Genomic DNA, 23700 nt, shown 5'->3' with positions numbered 1-23700 from the left:
TCCATGTAGGGGAAAAAAAAACAACAAAACAAAACAACAAACAAAAACCAAACCACAAAAACACCTATTGGTAAAAACATAATATAATCCATTAAACAACATAGATCTGTTCAATATCATTGGAGAATACATTACTGGGTATTGAAGTACCCTATTTACCATAGCCTAAATGCAGCCTCCCTGTTAGCATTTCAGTTTTCAGTCCTACTTATGCTTTGAAGTCATTGAGTAACTGTCACTTTAGCACTCTTTAGTGATTTCTAGTCAAACATGGAGAAGAAACCCAAGCAGAGAAAAGCCCTCAGCTCAGTTTTCATTCAGCGCTCAGATGTGGACGGGAAAGGGGGAGGATGTTTCTTTTTTCACTCATTAACTCATTGTAATTTTTTGCATACTGTTTCAGTTGGAATGAATAGATCTTTTTTATGCTACATTTTGGTTTTCCATATCAAATGCCTTGAATTGTCACATTAATTAGCACAGACAAATCTGCTTTTCATTCAATCTATCTACATTTTGGCATACATATCCTTGTTTTATCACTACTTTCTTCTAATTTACATGATCACAAGTTTTTTTAATTAGTGTTGCTTAATAATGATTTGTTTTAATAAAATTTATGGTAAGTAAATAGTTATTATTATACATCTCTGAATAGTCGCAGTGTATGTACATAAGAAACTTGGTGAAGTACAAATATTTTTGTGTTTTGCTAGTGTATGTTACATCTCATCTGTTGTATCTCTTGTACTGCTTCTTATGTCTATATGAAGGATTTTTTCTCAGTACCTTCTCAGATATGATTTATCTAAAATATGATTAATCAAAGGGATTAAAAATTAGCTGGTTATTTATTTTAAGGAGATGGACAGGATTTTTTAAAATTGTCTTTATTTTCACTTGTTAACACTTTCAACAACTGCGAGACAATAGGTGCAGAGTTTTTCAAAGGTTTAAGGTAGAGCTAGCATTTCCTATTTGTATTTGAGTCAGAGAAAAGGTTGATAATATAAAATTGTTTCGAAGTTGTTACAGTACAATGTTATTTTAAAGAGGGAGGAAAAATGCAGGAGAAAAGCTTTAAACAAGCTATACCGATTTCTTGAACCACAGAAAAATGTAATTTAAACCTTACATTTAAACAACTGTTCAAAAACATTGGTTCAGTTTGATTTCTCCCAATCATTGTTAGCTTCAATATTTTGCCTGGAAGAAAAGTAAAATTTTATATTTAGAATGTAAGGCTTGGATTCTGTTAGGTTTCATTGGCATCGATTGTCACACATCTTTGGACGTACATCTTTCTCTTCCTGATCAATTTTCCTTATGAAAAATACATAAATTGGGGAGAAAGGAGGAGATTAATACATAAACTAGCTGGCACTTTTCAAAGTTTAATGAATGATTTTTCATATTAGAATCCTTGGACTTCCTGGGAGCAGTCATTTTCTGGGGTCACATACAGTTTCTAAGAGAGCATGTAGTGAACAAACCAGGATGGGCTATGGTGTACAGTATTTATGGAGAGAGAATTTCTAAAAAATTCTGTGCCTCAAATGGAAAAGTTTGTAGACCACTGATCTGAAATTAGACTTAAAAAGGTGTTTTAATGCAATTTCTCAGAAGTTGCTATGCAGCTATTCTGCAGGAACACTTACAAAGTGTACCAAAGGCAGAAATGTACCTGAGATTCTGGCACTGCCCTTGTTTTCCAAAAATATGATGCAAAGTCACTAGTGTTTGAAAAGCCTATCAGGAGATCCTCAGCAGCAAGCTAAAACAAGTGTCTTGGTTAGGCATGCATTGCAGAAACATGTTGAGATTGTTTTCTGCTAGTGAAGTAGTGTCTTACCAAGAAATATTGTCAGCATTGTGTAACGCAGAGTTATCTTTTTCAGTGTTGTCCTTCTTTCTTCCCCTCCACTCTTCTGTTTCAGTTCACGTGACTGGACTTTGTACCTATTTACTGATAATAAGTGTGCAGCCATCTTGTCTGAAAACTAGAGGCAGAAACTGAAACAATTCCGTGCTGCAAGGTAAAATGCCCCTCCTGCCCTAAATCTGTCTTTTATATATAGTTTCATTGTAAACATTGATGTCACATATAGTTGGAGTTTGTATTCTTTCACAGCTCAAAGCAAATTCTTCATGACAGGAAATTAGCAATTATGAGAGGGAATAACATATGCAGTGTTGTCTTTTCCTCATTAACTTAATGCCATGTATTTTATATAAGAAAGGGAAAAAGGATGCTAATACTGTCTATTCTTGTCTGTAAGATGCTATCAACTATAGTGGCAAATTACGTTGTAGCAAAATGCACTTTGTTATTAGATATTTCAATGGAGCAGAACATTCTCTTTCTACAATGGGTTAAGAAGAGTATAAGCTTTACTTGAATTGTGAAAGCATTTTGAACAAAAAAGAAAGCAGGGTGTCATAAACTGGAACATTTTCCAGCTGCACAACAGTGGTTTTTCTCTTACCACTTCAGCTCTGGTTGTTTAAAAAGTAATGTTAAAAGTGTATGTAATTTTGATTATATGTACTCTGTTTCAAGAATCAAATGGAAATGAATTGTTAAATAGTTTCGGAGGGGATTAGGTTCTGAAATAAGCTTGTAGTTTTGAAGTGACTCTGGTTTGTGTGCAGTGTATGTAATTGGACAAAATCCACTTGATTCAAAGATAGAAGCCTGCAAAACTTAACTGTAACTTTTTAAGTGATAGAAAATAAATCTACTGTCTTCCTTGGTAATCTCATACACATCCAGCCTGCTAACTGCGGGTAAACACAGCTACTGAGGGGACAGTATCTATGAGAGGAATCACTGAGATAGAGAGGATGGCAAGGAGTAGTAGAGAAAGAGAAAAGGTAAGAGAAGAATCATCACTTCTGAATCGGTGGTGTCTGCCAGGCTTGAACAGAAAGACTACATTTGGGCAGCTACACTTGGACAAGAAGAAGGAAGATGAAAGAGGAGAAGCCTATTTAACCAAAACAAGTGTCGAACAGAATCTGACCGCACATATTGCTTGCTATGCAGTTTTGTAATGACTCATTAATCATATGGATTCCATACATCCTGTTTTCTCACGAGTGTATTTTTTGCTTCTGCCCTTAGGGTGCTCTCTACGTGGATTTTAGTAAGTACAGACCTGTGTTAAATCCCTGCCAGACCAGCAGCTGAGGCTGCTTTAATACCAGGAGAGCCTCAGTCACCAACAGGGAGCAACGTACACTGCTGGCGGGTGGAAGAGCCTGTGTTGTGGGGAGAGAAGAGGTAGAGGAGGCAAGCAGCGAGACGCAGCAGCATCAAGAGTAGTAATGGTAGAGTGATAGTGATAATAGCAGTACCTGGGCAAGGAGAATTGGAGGAGTCAAGCAGCTGCATCCAAGAGGTATTCAGTCTGAGTTTAGATCATTAATACCAGGTTTTTGAGTAGGAAGGGATTTGGAATAGGTTGGGACATGGTTTAGAAAGGTTAAGATTGCAGAAGAGTTTGTGGAGTGGCTTCTTGGTTGTATGAGAGGAAGTTTTGTGATGAGGAGGAATGATATAAAATTAGTTTAAAATTAAAAGGTAACGGTCTAAAAATGATGTCTTCTTTTTTCCACCATGCTGAAGATTCAGTTGATCAGGCATATTCATAAGGAAATCTTAGGGTGCAGAGTTCAGACAGACCTGTTTTCCTCTGACGTTGTCTTTAACTAGCCAGATTGGTGGTTGTATGGTGTTGCACGCGAACATGCCTTCTGCAAGAATCCTTAGTGTTACAACATTTGATTAGAAGTCAAAGTCAGTAAGCTAGAAGGCCTCTTATTCCTCTTTCTTTTTTTATTTTGTTTTGTTTTCTTAATGTTTATATTCTGCACTGCTGACAGAACTGGCAACTATGAAGGAAATTAGAAGCTGTTGACATGGATTAGTCATTTACAGAAGTTACTCTTAGCTACATCAGAAATGTCACGTGCCCAGTTCATCTAAGTTATTATCATAGACAACTGGATATATTGTCTATTATAGTAGTTGTCTAATAATAGCAGTAAAGTATTAATCCTGAAAAATGCATGTTGGATAGAGGGAGTGATGTGTTCTTTTTCACTGATGAACAGAATCCACCCTTTAAAAATATAAGGTCATGTTGTACCTAAAGGCACAGTGCGAAGGAAAATGTCCTTTCTTAAAAACTTACTTAAAGACATTCTGATATGATTGAAAAAGCATGTTACTCACTTCAAACATACTTGCAGCATGCTCCAGTCCAACCCAAAAGATAATGAGACCCCTGGAGCTATTATTGAGAACCTGTTCAAATGTTAAAAGGAAGTTAATGCTGGTATACCACAAGAAAATGGAAAAAATGCCTTTTTGGAATACTTTTTTAATTTATTTATGCTCTTAAAATGTCATACAAAATAATGTGAAAATGAAGTGAATTACTGTAGTCTTGAGCTAATGATAATTTTCATTCTGTCCTGTTGGGATTTTGCCTCTTGGTTCCTATGCGCGAAGAGATGGTGTTCTGTTTTAACAGCAAGAATTTACAAGTTTACTGGAGTCCCTATGAAAGAGAGAAAGAACTAGAGAAAAGAAAGAGAAGGGGAGGGAGACGGAAGGAGCAAGAGTTTTCTGCTCACACAGGGCAGAAGGAACCTCAATACCTTGTGGCTTAAATTGATGTTTTTCCTGTATTGCTTTAGTGCAATATATGCATTTCTACACTGCTCAAGACTTTTTATTTTTCTATCAGCCTTTAAGGACCCACTTAACCTCTTCTTGTATTGTAGGCAGATATTTTTAGTCTTAGAATTACTTGCTGTTTCAAATATCCTTCGTTTTAAGACTTTCATTCTAATTGTTGCCTAATCCTGTGATGGTTGGTGGACTTGGCAGTGCGAGGTTAATGGTTAGACTTGATGATCTTAAAGGTCTTTTCTAACCTAAACGATTCTATGATTCTGTGTTTAAATTCTATCCCTGAAATATTTCACAAAGCTAAGTATATTCAGAATTGTTTTTTTTCTTTTCTTGATGTGGGGGTAAGTCAGTTATTCTTTTGTATGCTTACTGAATTTGGTAAATGATCAGATCTTTGGAATTGAGATAAAAAGTTGGTTAATGTATATGCTTTATTTTGTAAATGTCTTTGCCCTTTGGCTTGCACATTTTTTAGAAGATTCTGATCTATGTATTTTGCAATCGGGCAGCTATGTAACCACTATGCAACTCATAATGCTTCTTTTCCTAATTGTACAAGTGTTCTTTCCAGGGTAAATATTTTCCTGGTTTGTAAGACCTTCTAATTTCATAATCCTTTCCTTTTGTTTTCAGATCTGTTTTCCAATAATTGTATTTGATTTTAAAGCTATTTTGTCCTTTTATTTTTTACAATAAATAATGCTAGTGGAGTATCTCTGCATTACAGCTGGTGAGAAAATTATTTACCATCTTATTTCCACACACACACCCCTTTCTGAAGCTTTTCTTTCATCATGTTGATTTGGGAAAAATCAAAATTATGAATGGATAATTCTATTCTCTTTGTTTTGATTTTGCATTAGGTCATAAAAAATTGGTGGCTTGGTGGTTAATCTTTTAACCCTTTTCAAAGTAACATTTTTGTCAAAAAAATTCCAAACAATTTGTCATGAAACACGTTCATGCCTATTTGCAGAATGAGGACATACCATTCCCTGAATATTAATTGTATGAAAGAGGTAACATAAACCAGATTTTTCTTTGTTTCAGAAACTGTAGAGAAGGAATTTGGTCTTCAATAAGCAGCTACACTTGTTTATTTTAAATGTCTCCTATGCAAATTAAGAGGAAGGAGAAGCTATTCATTTATGTCTTGTGCCTCCTTACACCAGCAACATCATAAGTCAGTTGATCTCAAATTGAATTATTTTTTTACTTAAAAAGCTTTGCCATTTCTCTCCCTGGTAAAAGGTTCAGTTTTAGAATCTAGATGGATTGTATCACAGCGAAGAAACTTTTGGCTAACGGTAATCAATGAAAGTAATTTGCCATTGGATCCATTCAGCCCTTTTCGTATTAAAAGTGGTGGGCTGGCCCTGGCTAACAGCCAGGCACCCACGTAGCTGCTCGCTCGCTTCCTCCCCGCCCCCACTCCCCCCCCCCCACACACCCCCCCCCCCCATGAGATGGGGGAGAAAATAGGAGGAACAGGAGTGGAAACACTCATAGGTTGAAATAGAGACAGGGAAATCACTTACCAAGTACTGTTGTGGACAAAACAACTTGGGGAATTTAATTTATTGCCAGGTAGCATAAATATTTAATTATTGATTGGAATATTGGGAAACAAAAAAAAGGACAAACATTTAAACGTGCAGAGAAAACACCTTTTCTCCAACTTTCCTCTCTTCCACCTTCCTGGTCTCTACTTCACACCTTCGCTCCAGACATCTCCTCCTGCCACATTGCTGCTCCAGGTTGGGCTCATTCCCTTCAGTGAGGCCATGGGTGCCACAGGAGGACAAAGTCCATGCTTAGCCGTTTGTGTGGGCCCTCCGTGGGCTGCAGTCCCTTTGGGTGCGTACCTGCTCCAGTGTGGAGCACCTCCTACTGCTCTGGCCTTGTTCCCTCCTCCTGCTCTCTCTCTGCCACCACCACCCTTCTCTCTGTGTTCCTTCCCCCCCTGCACTGTTTTTTGCCATTTCTTAAATATGTTTCCCCAAGGTGACACCAGCTTGGCTGACGGGCTCAGCTCTGTCCTGCTGTGGGTCCATTGCAGAGATGGCTGGAGTTACTGTGTTTGGCTGGGGGCAGCCCCTGGTCTCTTCTCACAGAAGCCCCCCACATAGCCCCTCACTGCCAATGCATTGACACCTGCATCCAATATATAACCATGAAGAAGTGGTGTTGGTTTCAGTAGCTTGGTCAACTGACACAATCCAAATGCAGATACAAGCGATATTTTGTTTTGATAAACATGGCAAGCGTGTTTTTTTCTTATACTCTAATGCTTTTTCTACTACATGTTCTTTCTAATAGTGTTTCTGGGAAAGAACACAAAGGTTGGATGTAAGTACTAGTCCAGACACAACCATTTCCTCTCGATTAGTTTATGTACCTTCTAATACAGCCGTGCTCAGTCTCTGCAATGGGACGGATTGAACAGCTCCTTGTGGACAAACGACAGGGCTGCTTGCAGTACCCCTTTCTCCATCAAATGATCTGAGTATATCTGTATCGTATGATAAATACACCATTACTCTCTGTTTTCCTACCCCTTACGTGAAAGGACAAACATATGCATTACTGTCCCATGATGAGAATGAATGTGTCCCCCGTGGTGTGTTGGGGGTCAGGGGAACACGTGTCACACTTGAGCACGTGATTAGGTGCATTCCAGTGACATAACCAAAAATGTACACTATATGTGAATTGTTGCACAGCGCCTGTGCACATTAACAGTCTTGTTCTTGTCTTATGTCAGGAGCTAAAGTGTTTTTCCTTCTGTGAGAAGGATCCCATGAAAGAGGGTAATAGGATCTGGCAATGAGTGGCCAGTCACAGGCTGTTTTGGTTGCCTTGTGTGTGTGTAGCCCTTAGGCAAGAGGGCAGCAGGGAGTAGGCTGTGAACCACAGTCAGGCTGAGCTCACAGTCCGTTGGCTGGTCACCTCTGACAACAGCTTCCTCGAAATATCTTCTGGCTTGAGTAACAGTGGGGAGTTGGTAGAGCACGTTATACTAACTGGTTGTACATTATACAAAGTTAGTTTTTCATATTTTATGCTGAGTACACACAGGCAACCAATCCAACATCAAAGTGGGATTTATTTCATGTAACTTTATTCCTTTTGTATACATCTAGTCTAAACTAGATGTTTAGGCTCTCTTTCCAGTCTGTGGAAAAAGTTCAAGTGCATTACTTCCAACTTCATTATACCAGTCTTAAGAAGAGATGAATCATCCTCTTAAGGTGCTAGTTTCTTCCTATTAATTAAAGAGGAAGCCTAAATAATTAGCTCAGACTAAATGCATAACTTTAAGATGCATAAATTCAGATAGATTAATTTGCACCATGAGTGCCTAGTTGACATGGGCCATCTAGGCATTTAACTTAATATTGACTGAATGCAGCTTTTTCTCAATTTTTGTGTCTGATACAATCAGTTTTACTGAGAGCCCTTGAGTGTTATCATAGTGCAAGTATAAATAACAATAGAGCTGCTTAAAAATAATAATCCCACACTTTGAGAACAAATTAATGCAAATGCAACTTCTCTTTTCTTTAAATGAGACATCATTTTGGAAGTAGTATAACATACTGAATCATTTTATTGATGTGCTACTTGCTAGCTTTATGTAGCAAAGAAAAATTAACTGGCCATTTCACTGCAATTTCTCTGATAAACCAGTTTGACTAGAAAAGTGGTTGTAGATAGGGGGAAATGCAATAATATGTTATAAAAACCAAGGCTTTGTTCTTGACAGATTCCAGAGGATACCAGTGAGTAACTCAGGAGAGAGAGAAGCGGATATTTGAGTTTTGAGTTGTTTGTTTGTTTCTCCTGTTAAATTTCACATTTTCCTCCGATAGGCATTTGAAGACTACCATTTCAGTGAAAAAGGCCTAGAAACTGCTTTCAGTTGAATTAAATTAAAATCTAGTGTTAAGTGGCTGGCCTTTTGTCTTACTGTCCCTCCAAAGACTTATAGCAGGGCTTACATAGCAACCTTCTAATCTGTGCACTATCACTGTGAAGGCAGTGTATCAGTGGAGTTTGCTTTCTTCATCCAATATTACATGCAATTAGACTTTTTTTTTTTCCTTTTTAAACATTTTGTGGACTATTAGTTTGAATATGAATGGAAACTTGGAAGAGAATGATTTGGCTATAGTTGGGTGAAGGTGATGAGACTGTAACCAGTCAATAAGAAGCAGCTGTGGTTCGTATCTTGGTGCAATTCAAGTGAACATAGTGAAACTCTTCTGTTAATTCCACATGTAAGACTCGCAGTCCTGCAGAATTGTACAGTCTTTATCTGCTTGCTTATCATAAAAACAGATGTACAAAATTTTATTCACACAAGTTCTTCTTCCTCACGTCCATTTGACACTCTTGAAAAAGGCAGTATGAAAAAGAGTCATTTCACACATCATCTAGCTATGGTATATTAAAAAAACCAAACTTGACAGCTTTCAAAACTATTAATTAAGCTAGATATCATGAGTTTAGCTAAGCCCTCAAAGTATGACTCCACCACTTCCCTGGGCAGCCTGTACCAATGATTGATATCCCTTTCAGTGATGAAATATTTCCTAATATCCAATCTAAATCTCCCCTGGCATTACTTGAGGCCATTTCCTCTTGTCCACTTTTTTCAATGCAAGGATTTTTCTCTTTCAGTATAGTGTATAACTGCCAAATAGGATAACTACCTGTGTTATCTTGTGATTCTCCTTTATTATATTGCTGGCCAGAGCCTGTATTCAAAATTAAATTTCTAATGAGCATTTGGCTACCAGAAGGAATATTAGAAGGAATATTGTGAAACAATAATTATGGAAAAGAGTATATGCTCTAATATGTGTATGTAATTATACAGGGTTTTTATTACAAATTAAATAATGGCATTATATCACAAAAGATAATCTTATCTTCCATTCAGGTTATAATTTACTACCAGAAATAATGTTTATCATTTCTTCATACTGCCATTAAATTCTGTAGTTTAGTTGAGATGAAACTAGCAAATTCTTGAGAGATCATTTAAAAAAGATACTTAAATTGAACTTATATCTGATGGAGGCTGTGTGGCTTCATCTCTGATTCAAACCCAGTTATTAATCATGCTTGAACAAGAAACATGATTATTTGTTCTGGTGTTTTTCCCAGCTCATGTTAAGTGAAATTTCTGTCTTAGAATGAGACAATTTTTATTAAATTAAATACAGATTTTCATTTATGTACATAGTTACCTGAAGATGCATATTGAAATCTAGTGGCACTTTGCAGAAAAGCATTCCAGCTTTTTTACAAGTACAAATACCAGTTTACAGATAAAGACAGACCCCTGCCCTCTTTGCCCACACCCTGAGAGGGCTGAATGCAAATCAGTTCCAACTTGGAAAACAAACAGTCGTCCTAATCAGGCACTGAATCTGAAGTGCTTATCCAATAGGTAGGATGGAAGATTCCTGTGTCGCTTAGACTTTTCCAGAAAAAGAACCCCAACTAATAAGCATGTCAAATGTCCCTGGACCTGAGGAATTGGGAGGAGCACATCTGGCTCTGAAGGTTGGAGAGGATTCTGAGAAGGTATCTTACCAGGGAGGAGGTAAAAATCTCAAAATACTGAAAAGTCAGCATTAAGAAATAGTGAGTTTACACTATTAAAAAAAAATAATAAAATATTAGAAGCAATCATATTGCTGAGATTGAGGTACCAGTGATCAATTAGGATGCTGTCCGTAACTGACTTTTTGCATGGTCTTAGCTAGTTGCAAATGCAAAGTAATGTTTGTTTGTCTGAATGCATTTGCATTAGGAACAGGTCAAAAGCGTATGGTTTTATTTCTTTTTTGAAGGTCATAGGACATAAAAGATGCAACTGATATGACCAACTTGTAAAAGAGGAATTAATTGAGAGATTTGAATGAATCTTAAGCTGTTATCGGGAAATTTTTAATAGTATATAACATATTACCATCTTTACAATTTAAATACTTATTTTTTTGTTTTTCATGAAGCTGAGGAATTTTCTCTTTACAGAATCTTATGGAGGGCAGCATTTTCTTCTAGTTTGTTTGTTTATAGTATTATTTTTATGACTCTTAGGGAAAAATTAGGAGTTAGCAAGGGGGTTTTTTATTATTCAGTCTGGAGGAGTATCTAGCAATATTGTTTCAGACACATCTTTCAATAACTTTTTTTTGTTGATTTGCAAAATGAGAAATGCAGGTACTAAATGAGGGTAACTTCTCCAAGAATAGATCCAAATAATAAGAGATTTTTAGCCACTTTGCAAATGACAATGATCCAGTTGATACCGGGCACAACTATTTTTAACTTTGCTTTGTAGTTTTGTTTAAAAATATTATATGAAGGGACTAAATAACATATACAGCAGAAGATTTTAAATTTGGACGAAGGCGATTAATTTTCTGAAGTATTTTGGTGAATAGGTTATTTTCCTGCTGATTTTGTCTCTACACAGACTTGAAATCGCTTTAAAATTCAGATAAATTGTAGTCAGTTAATTTCTAAGATATTTCACTCATTTTTTAGATTGATTTCATTCTGGAAAATAAAATACAGCTACTATTCTGATTTCCAACAGTAACTTTGCTCAGTAAAAGGAAAATTAGTTTGCTCTGTTCTTCTTGCTAAAGACCCCAGACATATTCAAAAAGACTACTGTCCATAGCTCCATATCTTCTAATTAAAACACAGGATGTTTTGTTTGGACCAGTTGAATTAAACTTTGGAATTACTGTTTGTAAAACAGCTAGCTCTGTGCCCTTAAAATGATGGGGTTTTTAGTGGCAGGATATGTATTTCTAGGTTTTATTCAGACATTGTGAAGCTTACAGCAAAACGGAGGGCACTCAGTAATTCTGTGAAATGAATGTGCAGGTCCTGTGAGCATCCATACAACTCTATATACAATGTCACCAACATATATGTCACCCTTTTCAACGTGCCTATTACCATGGCCCTTGAGACCCTCGCAGTCTGAACGGCGGAGCAGCAGCATAAGGTACAGCAGCAGGTTGTTCCTATCCCGTGGGGTCAGTGTGTTAGTTGTTCTCTTGCAACGCGTGGGAAGCAAGTCACGCTTGTCTATCCTTTCAGGGAAGAAAGGTAAATCTACTGCGGAGATTAAAAGTTTGCACTGTGGCAGGTGCTACACAGCTTCATTACTACGGTAATTTGATGAAGGGTTTGTTAGATGCATCCCACCAAGCAGAATGGTGTTTAGTGTTTTAGGTTTTTTGTGTATATATTTTCCATGTCTGGAACGAAGTATATTGCTTCCCATGAAGCGAACCAGGTAACAATCTGTTGCTGCAGTGATAAGGCTGAGATCTTTAGGTGTTGTCAGCAGAAATCTAAACCAGAACTGTTGTCATCAAAGTGAGGTCAATGGGTTATAAAGTGTATGCTAAGCAGTAAATATCAACTAATATACTTATTAGTGTTTTATCTGTGAACAAGCACTAAAAGAGTTAAAATCCTCTTTGCACCTATACTTTCTGACAGAATGGCAATAATGAAAGTTGGGAATCAGAAGTCCCAGTCTGTCTTGGCTGATCCCTGCTATCTTGATCTCTTCTCACTTGTGTCAGTCCCAAGTCTTATCTGCACAGGCTTTCCTTTCCCATCAGTTCCCTTCATCTGCCTTAATCATAACTCCTCAGCTCTCTCATCCCAGACACTCCCAGTTCTCTCACCTCTTTTCCTCAATTTGTTTTCCTGTCCGCTGTCATACTATCCCTTCCAGTTTCTTAAACTCTACCATTTCGCCTCATTTCAACCTGCAGTTCTCATTCCAGCTGGATCTCAAGCTTGCCTTCTTCCTCTGTATTCAAGTCAGTCCAAACTCTTCCAGTTCTGACTACTTCATCTTCTCTACAGATACTTTTACCCACCACACCTCACTGATTTATGAATCTCTCTCCCTTGATGTCTAGTGTCTGTACCAGTTCTTCCAGTTCTGGCTTCTTTATCTTCTTTCCATTTACTTTTATCTACCATAACTCACTGATTTACAAGTTTTTTCTTTCTTGACCTGCTGTGCCCATTATCTCTGGAAATTCTTGTTTCCACTTCCTTTTCCTACTCTTTCATTTTCAAATTTCTGCCTCAATCTTGGTTTCCTCTGCTTTCCTTCTTGTCCCAGCATAATCCGGAGTGCAGGTATGACTCATGCCTCATCTGCATTTGAAAAAGGCTGCCTGCATCTCGAAAAGAAGAGAGTGTTACTAAGGGCAAAATAGAGAGAGTCTTTGTTCTTTTTTGATATGTATACCTGGCACAGTCCATCACATTCTAGAGGCACTCAATTTCAGCCAGAGCATAGTCAATGCCACTTAAAACAGAGATTTGACGCATCCCTGTTTGGGTAAAATAGCATTCATAGCGTGCACATCTGCAAATAGACACTGCTTTTATCACAAAAACGTGATGGTATGTAGTATTGTGTACAATACAATCTTCTTCCTCTTTTAAGTTGGATATAGCATGAGCATTGTTTATAGAGCATTGTGATACAATATCAAATATTTTTACATAATTTTGCTATAGGCCCTGATATTTAAAACGTTTGTGAAGAGCTTTTTCTTACACATTTCTTTCAATAATTTGGCAGTGCATATCTTCATCCCCTTTGCCATTATACTTAATCCTGTCCAGAGACTCGAGTATCATGTTTTTCCCTTGCTGAAGGGAAATTCAGTCATTTAATTCAGTAGCAGAATTGATTAAGTTTTTTTCTGCAATGAACCTTGGAAATTTTCATCCTAAATGATTTCAGTTTCTGTATTCCTCAAATCACATTTATACCTAAAGAACAACGACAAAAAAAAGCGCCTTATTTGCTCTCATGATTTACTACTGTGTAGTGCATCTGTGTATGCAAAAGTATTGTCACTAGTTCTTTGTTCATTGTTATTTAAAGGCTTCATCTGTGTAAAGGTGTGGAAGGAAAGATTAGCTATATACTAAAAGATGCATTTTTATTTTTGAAAAATATGACAGAGAAAATAATGTAAAAAAACCCTCTTCAGAAAAAAAGCCAAATAAAAATATACAATCTAATTTCCTTTTTCTCTTCTACTATACAATCCAGGGCAATAATAGGTCTAAATTAAATTAACAGTCAAATAATTTAAAAAAAAAAGGTCTTTATCTATTATGTTCTCCACCTGTTCTGACACACCAGGAAGAAGATGAGACTCATTTTATTTCTAATAATTTGCCAGTGTGCCATAAACAGTGTCAGTACCCACCATGTTTCAAATCCCAATGTCATTTTACTGATGGCTGATGATCTTGGTATTGGAGACCTGGGATGTTATGGGAACAGAACCTTAAGGTATGATGATACTTTTTTATTACTGTTTAGTTATTTTTATATATTTAGGTTTTTATATATTAGTTTTTTAGATTTGTACAGTTAAAAACCCCCAAAAATTCAGAGATTAGATTAGTGATTCTTTATAAGTAACCAAAGTTAATAACCTTTCCAGAGAATAGAATGTTCAATCTTTGTTTTCTTTACCTAATAAGAAAAAAAGACTTATCTGATGTATTTATCCTGTTGAAAAGTTTCATCATAAACAGAGAATTGAGCAACCAACCAAATAAGGGTAGGTCTAGAGAAGCAAAGTGTAATTAAAAATTTTCTTTAAAATATACATGACCCAAATACTATGTATTAAGCATATTTTGAAGCACTTGTGATTTGAGACAAGCTTGCCACTAACCAATTGGAAATATATTGCTGATTTTTTTTCCCCTTCATTTACCTCTATGCTGTAGCCAAAAAATTCATTAAAACAAATTTTAATATACCTGAGTTATTCAGTGGTGTTCCCCAGTATGATCCTTCCTACCAGCTTAAGGTATGGTGGTTATGTAAACAGCACAGGTTGTACCTAGTCATCGTGTTTCAGTGGTGCAAAGTCTTTGATCAAGTTAAATAAAATGTTCAGACTAAAAGCATTGTCCTGTCAAATGTTAAATACTCTTCGTCCTGCTGAAGTTAGTTGGAAGTAAAAACTCCCTTGTAACTCAGACTCAACAAAAATCACTCAAGTTACAGCTTCTAGTTTTAAACAGGAAAAAAGTATATGCAACACTGATGCTTGGATCACTCCTCTCCCAAGGGCCAGAACTGCTTCAGGAACTATGTTCTTTTATGTGACAATTCAGAATAGGTCAGGGACCTATGGAGCATGCTGTATCTCCTGGCCAGTCTGCTTTCCTAGTTTTCTTTCTACAGAACCAAGGGCACAGGATTTCTTCCTGCAGGAACCAATTTTTATCTGCATGATGAGCCAGGTCACAGACAAGTTTCCCATGCAGATATAGAAACTGGGATGTGCTCCTGGATATAATATTGCAGACATCGTCATGTCGGACATGTAAACATCGTTAATATAGAGACTAACGCAGAGTCATGACCATTTGAATGTCTGCTAATAACTGATACCATCGCACAACATTACCCCTAGCCCAAAAAACTTTTGCAGGGGAAAGCGAGAAGTGACACCAAGTAGGGGGTCAGGAAGCACAACCTTTCTCCAGTCTCTCCCCATTGCTGAAGCAGAAAGGCTGTGTAAGTAGCAAAGTTACAGTTCTGGATCAAGGAATGCATTAAAAAGGGTTGCAATACAACACGTCCAGGTGTCACAGTTTAGTACTGGACATGAAGAGTAGCTTTGGGTGAGGAAAAAGATTTTTGGCACAATGCCACAGTGTCTCAGTTCAGTGTTGACAACTAATGTAAAAATACTTGACACAATAGTATTTAGAATTGCAACACCGCCATGGTTTTGATAACTTGCATACAGTAAGTCTTAACTTGATTTTCCTGATAGTTTTTGCCTCTGATGCCTTGATCTCACCATGCTCATTTCCAAATAATCATCTTTGTGTATTCTTTTTTTTTTTTTTTTTTTTTCCCCTGCTTATATTTTTCCAGAACGCCTAATATTGACAGGTTAGCAGAGGAAGGAGTGACCCTTACTCAGCATATAGCAGCATCTCCACTTTGTACTCCAAGCAGGGCAGCTTTCCTGACAGGGCGATATCCTATCAGATCAGGTAAAGTCCCATTACTTTATTTATATATAAATATCATATTTTATTTGCAGTAAACTCTAGCAGTTTTTTTCTGGCCTTTCTTGATATCTTTATCATTCCAGGTTAGGTATTCATTTCAGTGACTAATCAAGCTCAATAGAGTTGGTCAGCATTTGAAATCTTCTATATATATGGGAAATTCTCACATTTCAGAAGTTTTAACACAAAAATAAAGATTTTTTTTTTTTTTAAATGAGAAAAAGATTTTTTAAAAAATACTGAGAAAAAAATCTGATTGTGTTTATTTAATGGAAGATGCAGCCAAATTCCATTGACTTCCCCCACTGTCCGAATGGCTGTGGGCTCTTTGCCTCCCTCCACAGTTGCATTCAGGCTGCTCCCTGGATGTTGGTGGGCAGCCTCAGTGTTGAGCATCACAGAGATGCATCTAGAAAGACGCAATGGAAGAACGCAGTGTAAATCCTTCTGCTCAGCCATTTCTGTTTCTAGAAAACCTTTTGGTTTAGACAAACTGTTATTTTTTTCAGGGGAAGGGGAAAGGACAGTTCATTAAGGTATTCCAGCAGCCCTTAGAGCTGGGAAGAAAAAAGCAAAACAAAAAATCTTCCTTCTTACTAAGTATTTTTGTTCCATATCTACCCATGCACAGTGTTAAGTATCCTATGCATACATGCATTTAATAACTTCTCTTACTTTTAAAGTACCTGATTCAAAGCCCATTTGAGTCAGTAAAGATCCAGTCTGTTTATTTTAGTGTGCTGGGACTGAGCCCCTCAGTGCTTAGCCATGCAACTTTAATATTCCCTTAACATCATTTTTAGCAAGGATCATTATACATTAATCAGATCACTTGTTCATTAGTGATAAAACATCCTGTCCTTGCTTCTGGGAATGAAAGCAAAGCAAGACTCTGGAGCCTACTTGATATGTTCGTGCTCATTCAAATCAAGTAACAAGCTTCTGCTAAAGTGCCAGCTAATATAACTTGCTAAATTTTCCATTACATTCAGCTGCAAAGGAAAATTTTATATACCTGTTACAGCTATATTGCTATTAATATTTACTGTAGGTAAAGCCACAGGTCACTTTCCATTACGATCCTTGTTCTTATTTCTGAAAACTTAGCATTTGAACTGATTTTTTTCTTAACTGATCTACTTTCAGTCATACCTAATCATTTCCACATATGTGCAAAAATTGAACTTTGTCTTAATTACGTTATGAAATAGCTAAATATGAACTACCTCCAAACATCAGTGAAGAACTAGTAAAGGATTATTATAGAAGATACTAGAATCACAATGTGGAAAAACGTGTTAGAAATGTAAAACTCCTGCTAATAGAGCTGAAGAAAAACATTCCAAAATGCAGTATTTGATGAGACACAAACTCAGAGAAAGGTAATAATGAAAAAAAAAAAACCCCAAACATGGTTCCTTACTTTCATTCAGGTGGCTTAAGGGAATTACACTGATTTCAGTTACAAGAGATCAAAGTACATAAAATAAATATAAATAAATATATATTAAATAAAGTATAGATATAGTATATATGACTAAAACTACCTAAACTGTTGATCAATAAAGCTAGCTGGGGTGAAAAACTGAAGTCAACATTTGAAGGGTAGGTTGAGCTCTCTAATAAACCAGTCTAACGAGTCTTTTTTCTCATCTAACCACAAGGGATACCTGAGGGAAGATTCCGGTTGTCTACATCAGTCATGTAACTTTGGCACTACAATCATCCAGTTGCATAATTCAGACTTCCTGGAGATACATCTGCACAGATTTGCATAGATATTCTGTGTTCTGTCTGTCTATACTCGGAGCCAGCTCTCATCTGGAATGCTAGTAATCTAATTTTCATGAACCCGAGCTCTCAAGTTCCTCATCCTGAGAGTAGTGTATAAGCTCAAGTTTGTGTTCCTCAGACTCTCAGTACATAGCAATTACTGTGCCTTATTTAGATGTTGTCTTGTTACCTGATACCTGATGCAGCTTTAATGCATTCTGTGTACATGGAGTCATGTGTCTTCGTGCCATTGGAGCACTGGTCCTCTCCCATCAAAGCTGAGTGCCCTAGTCACCCTGTTTCCAAAGTCAGACTCTCTCTTGCTCTTTTTCTGACTTCATGATATTTACATGCCCAGCCATAAGACTGCCCTACTTTAACTCAAATAACCTTAAAGGCTTGTAGAAAACCACATATGAGTAAAGTGGAAGTTCTGAGAGTTGAACTTGGGAGTGATCTCGCTTAGTCCTTAGCTCCATTCCTTCCCCGTGTACGAGAAAAATGAATTATGCAAGCTCAAGTTCTTTCAGGTATGTCGTACCTTAGAACATCTACAGAAGAGGATGCAGCTTTTTATGTGATGGCTGGCCCCACAGTTATAAGCAGATAGTTTTTTCTCCATTTCTCAAGTTCTGTTGTCAACACAGAAAAGACCTCGCTCAGCTAAATGGATTATTGTATCTGCCACTTGCAATGTTTAGCACCTGGTGGTAATACGTCATTTAAGTGATACCACCTAAAGCAAAAAATTGTATGCAGAAAGAACAAATTAAAATTGTTTCAGCATATTATCCAAGTCTCATTCATTTTCATTGTATTTAGGAATGGCTGCCTTCTCACGAGTTGGTGTCTTCTTATTTTCTGCCTCTTCTGGAGGACTTCCTTCTGAAGAAATAACTTTTTCCAAACTCCTGAAGCAGAGAGGTTATGCAACAGCTCTAATAGGTAAAATTGCATACATACACAGCATTATTTTTCATTCATTTAAATCAAAAGAACATTAGATTTCCATGTAGGCTATTAAGGGTCTGCATTAAGCTTTTTCCCCCCACAGCATAATGAGTTTATTCTTCTGGCACAAAGCTGAGCACATTCCCATGCATATGTGAAACACTAATCAGGTAAGTATGTCTAATTCACTTGTGCAGTTATAGTCTCTCTGTGCGAGGTACTGAAGAAGCACGATCAACAAATTGAAAATTAGTCAAGCTCTTAAAAAGTTTTCAGTATAAATAGGAGTTTGATTACAACAGAAAGACAGTGGGGGATCGATCACAGGGTACAAGTCAGCACAGTGGTGGGATTCATTTCACCAATTTTCAAATATCCATAAACTAGGTAATGTAATGTAGTACCTGGGCTAACCATCTGGATTCTCTTCTCAGTCACCAGACAGAAATGGGCATTTCTAGGAAATTTATCTCATCCTGTGGTAGATGTTTAATACAAAAATGTGTTTCTCTCTCGTTATAAAGATAGTTCAGACGACTAACTGCAGCATAAATATCAAGGAATATCAAAGGAATCCCAGCAGATGAATATTAAACAGAATTGGAATGAATATCATAAAGGTATAGCATGTAAATAATGTGATTTTTTTTTTCCTAATTTGGCCACTGACTTATTCCACACATTACATTTGAGAAGATTTTTGTGAAACACAACTTGTATTAAATAATGCTTATTTCTGCACTGGAATTGCCAGGAAATATTTGTTTAGAGAACATCATACTGCAATGTTTTTACATTCTTTTAGAAGCTTGATGCACCCAGTTGGATTTTAAAATGTAACAAAAACATGCAATTTTGGGAGTAATTTTTGTTTAAAATCAGGCTGTTTAGCAAGGCTAATAATTCACACCCCTGTTCAAAAAATATCCATATTATTTAGGTAACCAATGTTGATGTTCCTAACTAAAAAATCCTACTTGGCTATACCGCATTCTTGGAAAGTATAAAATACCTTCATGTCCTGACAGATTCAAAACAGAAAACAAGAGAATCTTAATAGAAGTATATTTAGTGCAGATGTATTTGAACCATAGTGCAAAAAAGCCATTAATAATTTGTCATTTTCATTGTAGAATTAATTCATATTGCTCCATATTTAATTAAAGACTGCAAAAAATATTTTTTCTGTTTGTAATAAGTACTGTAACACAAATACTCATTTTCTGACGCTGACCTAGTTAATGTTCTTTTTTTAACTACATTCACTGCAGCATGACAGCTTGCCACTTAGATCTCCAGAAGTTATCTCCATGATGGTTAATGAACAATTCTTCCAAGTGGCCTGAATAATAGCTATGAAACCATAAGATGTAGTATTACCATATCCTTAGAGTATAATGAAGGCTTCCAAAAATCAGGAAGTGCATTAAAATTAAGGATAAAGTATATGTAAATGACAAAAAGAAAAATTATGTAGATTTGAAGACAAGATAGACAGACTCTGATTCCCAACCAGCCCATTTGCTGCCTCTGCTGGTATTCTTATCACATCATATCGGTCTAGGTCAGGGAGTCTTTGCTTGGTTCAGTCTAACTCAGCAGTTCCCAAACAATTAATTGTCAAATCCTGCACCAGTGATGGATTGGCATAAGGGTAATTTGAAGCCTTTCAGTTCCTCAAGCCTGTACTGTCACTTCTTTTTTTTGCCAAGTTTCTCTCCTCTTTACTCTCTAAGGACCATTTTTTCTTTCCTAAATGCATTTTCCTTTCTTTTTAAATTTTTTTCCCTCTTCTGAATATATGCTTCCTTGTGTCTGATACATCCCTAAATATATTTTAGCTATAAATGTATTTTATGTATACACTTTTTTACCTCATTGTTTCTCCCTTGTGACACAAAGAAGGTGGCATCCAATAGATCTGTCAGGAAGAGACAGTCAGAAGATCTGCAAGAAAACCAAGTACCGTTAAAAAAGGCAGCTTCATTTAATATGTAATATTTTACCAGTTAAAGATCCTGGAGAGTAGCAAGGAATGTTGATGTTTTGTAGGAAATAGCTATTCATAATGCAAAAATTCCACTGAAAGTAGATGGGTATTATTTTAACTACTGCTATACTCAATTACACTTGAGTAAAGGTCAGATTTTCCTAACTACTGTTACCCAGTGTGTTGTCTAGCATCCAGAGAAGTTTAAAATCCACCTATGTAACTTATCTCCAAAGTTTAAAACACTAATGGCTAAATTGGGACTGGTATCTTTCCTCCAGAATGAGGTGTTGAAGTATTTGGACACACCATCACAGTAGTGAGAAATACAAGATTGTCTGAGTCTATGAAGTAGGATTAATAAAACCGTTATTAATAGAACAGCTTAAAATCTGACCGTATTAATAATGTATGCATATATACTTTATATTATTATTGCTATGTATATCTTATATAAATACATTTCTTTGAGCACATAAAATATTTGTTTACATCTTGCAAATTACTGTTTATGTGCAGAGCACAAAAACATACCAAAAGAAATCTATCAGTATATAAAACTCAGTCTTCAGATTGCTCCCTTTTAAACCATCTGAGGGAAAAGTAGAGGGAAAACATGGGTTTTTGCAGCCTTTCCAACATTCTGGGTTCTGAAAAACTGAGTTCCAAATGAAGTTTCTTGCCTCTCATTTCCATTTGCCTTACATTGCATTGCTTTTGCTCTGCAGAAATCTTAATTGCGGCCAAAGGAAAGGGAAAAAAGCCTAGGTCTCAAACTATTAAGTTACTCATAATTTACAATTAACAGCATGAATTTCACTCAGAAGCTTGGTATAATCTGCTGAAATGCATATGGTGCTTGTGTGAAGTATCCATACTATGACGCTTCCCTTGGCAAAGAGGTGAGAGCATTTTGCACTGCGCTCAGATTCAGAAAGGCCCCAGAGTGTAAGGCACATTACAATAATCTGTTGAAACGCTGGCTCAAGGCAGGGGTTATTGTCACAGAGAATGAAAAAAAACATGTATTGTGGACCTAGTCATCACTTACTTTTCCAGAATAGTGCAGGACCTATCAAATCCCTCTACCTCGTCAGCCACTTGAAAATGGCAATTGTGTCTTTCAGTCACAGCTGCCGATAAAATTTTGAGCCAGTGCTTCTGTTTCTTTCCCCAGCTAACCTTCTCCCTGGTTTGTGTGGTTTAAGTTGCTTCTGTCCAAATCTTTTTTTGAGGCCCAAGTTCATCTTGACATTGAACAATTTGTTGTGCTTGCTAAAACCCTTTCGATAAAAATAGGTCCTGTATTTTCCCCTGTCCTAATTTGTTGTTGCAAGATTCTTCTGTCCTGGCTTGCAATGTCTAGTTTTATTGAGATCCGATTTAAACAAACGTCTTTATGTCATAATCAATGACCTTGACAATATGTTTAATTTGTTTGGATTTCTTTTTCATGTTTGGTTTTTTTTTTTTTTTTAACTGAATTATAGGTGCTTTGAGATTCACAAATAAAAGCAAAAAATTAAAGATTAAAGCTTTAAGTTCATTTATATTTGTGATTATAAGCCTCTACCTTTATTTCAGTTAGCTAACTTGATCGGAGTTGTTGAATGCCACCTTGCTACATGTCTGGCTTTACAATTATTCCATAAAGAGAGTCATGTAAACCTAAGAGAACAACATGAAGCATTTATTTTCTAAAATCTGTGTCTATGCTTGCTGGGAATGAAATTCAGAGCTATGGCACCATTATAAGATCTAAAAATTCAGTACAGTGGTCTGCATTTCTGTTTTTGTAACTGGCCACAATAATGTTCACTGGACCACATCAAAAGTAGTGAGTCGCATCATTCTGCCTGCAGAAAGCAGAATACCTCCTCAGGTGAGGGGCCATCTGACACTAAGTGGGAAAACTTCTGATGGGATGAGAAGGCTGTAGAGGCCTTCATTTCACTGGCACATAAGACCTCAAAATACTTTTATACCTGCTTCTATGATATACAGAAATTATTTCTAATCTAAGACCATCAAGAGATATATGACAACTGGACACTCAGCTAAGCATTCAATTAGACTCAAGATTTCTGTGGTATTTTTCTCCATCTTCGCTGATGAGTGAACTTAGGCACATGACATTCCCATCCCATTCCTTAATTCTATCGTTTGTGAAAAATAATGACGTTGAGCCCATTTTCTAGGTACTATTTCAAAAAATCAGAACTGACCCCCATCCTCACCCTCTTTGGTACTACAGTACCCACATTTGTCATTGCCAAAGGCAGAAGTGCAGGATGAATATGCTGCTCTCTAGACCCAGTAGATGCTCAGGACTGCCTGCATCGGGACTCTTAGAAATGTGTAAAGGCTGGGATGTTTCAGGAAAGGAGAAAATTCTATATATGCTTTATTCCTTTCATGTACTTTGTGTATCCTGAAGTCTCTAGAACAAAATATTTGAAATTACTTTGTTATGGGGTTGAGGAGTTACTGGGTTTGCATTTTTTATTGTCTGTTTTTTAAGATCACAACCCCTGAATTATGCTGGTCATGTTTAGGTGTTTGATTCAGAAAAAAATAAATAAAATTTGTCCCGCCCAGTAATATATATTGTCATCTGTTTTGTCAGGGGTGCTGCATTTTGTCAGGTATTCAAAACATTTCCTTGCTGAGACCAAAGAGCATGACTCTAGCCAAAATTTATGTCAATAGGCTTAACTGAATTTGAATTTTTAGTAATGTGTTTGAATTTAAATAACAGCTACCAGTTAGCTCTGTTGCACTAAGTGATGCATAAGCATATGATAAGGGATTGTACCTGAGTCATGGAATGAATTGTCTATTTACTTACTTGTAATCAACATGAACATAGATTATGCTACTATAATGCAAATCAAACTCACTGTTTTCATGTGTCAGTCAGTGCCCAACATTATTGCACAGTTAGAATGATTTCCTAGTGAGACAAAATGCTGTGAGAGATAGTATTTGGTGGTAATTTACTTGTCACTGTTTTTTTCCTGTTTTATTTATGTGTATACAATGTATATAAATAATAAATAATCTCCCTCACTATACACATATGTATATATTGAAGGAAGTTTGGCAATTTCAGAGATTTTGCAATCATTTAAATAATAAATACCTTGGTGATTTCACTATA

At 36.5% G+C, this 23700-nt stretch overlaps 1 protein-coding gene across 7 annotated transcripts in view; it reads left to right on the top strand.

The window, feature by feature from the left end:
- The window catches only part of STS (steroid sulfatase), a 128104-nt gene that overhangs the window by 10047 nt on the left and 94357 nt on the right, over positions 1–23700 (top strand). For 4 of the 7 annotated variants that reach the window (XM_075736290.1, XM_075736283.1, XM_075736255.1 and 1 more), the window contains exons 3-6: positions 1938–2036; positions 13923–14075; positions 15687–15808; positions 18422–18544. In XM_075736290.1, the coding sequence (XP_075592405.1) occupies positions 13930–14075; positions 15687–15808; positions 18422–18544 (391 nt within the window). In that variant the 5' untranslated portion in view covers positions 1938–2036; positions 13923–13929. Of the gene's footprint in view, positions 1–1937; positions 2037–5752; positions 5886–11542; positions 11739–13922; positions 14076–15686; positions 15809–18421; positions 18545–23700 lie in introns of all 7 variants that reach the window. The other 3 variants (XM_075736237.1, XM_075736246.1, XM_075736272.1) reach the window with 3 other exon arrangements.

This window comes from Balearica regulorum, chromosome 1 (assembly GCF_011004875.1).
Source record: "Balearica regulorum gibbericeps isolate bBalReg1 chromosome 1, bBalReg1.pri, whole genome shotgun sequence".
Taxonomy (NCBI): Eukaryota; Metazoa; Chordata; class Aves; order Gruiformes; family Gruidae; genus Balearica; species Balearica regulorum.
Note: the sequence above shows the minus strand (reverse complement) of the source record. Positions and strands in the feature narration are given on the sequence as shown.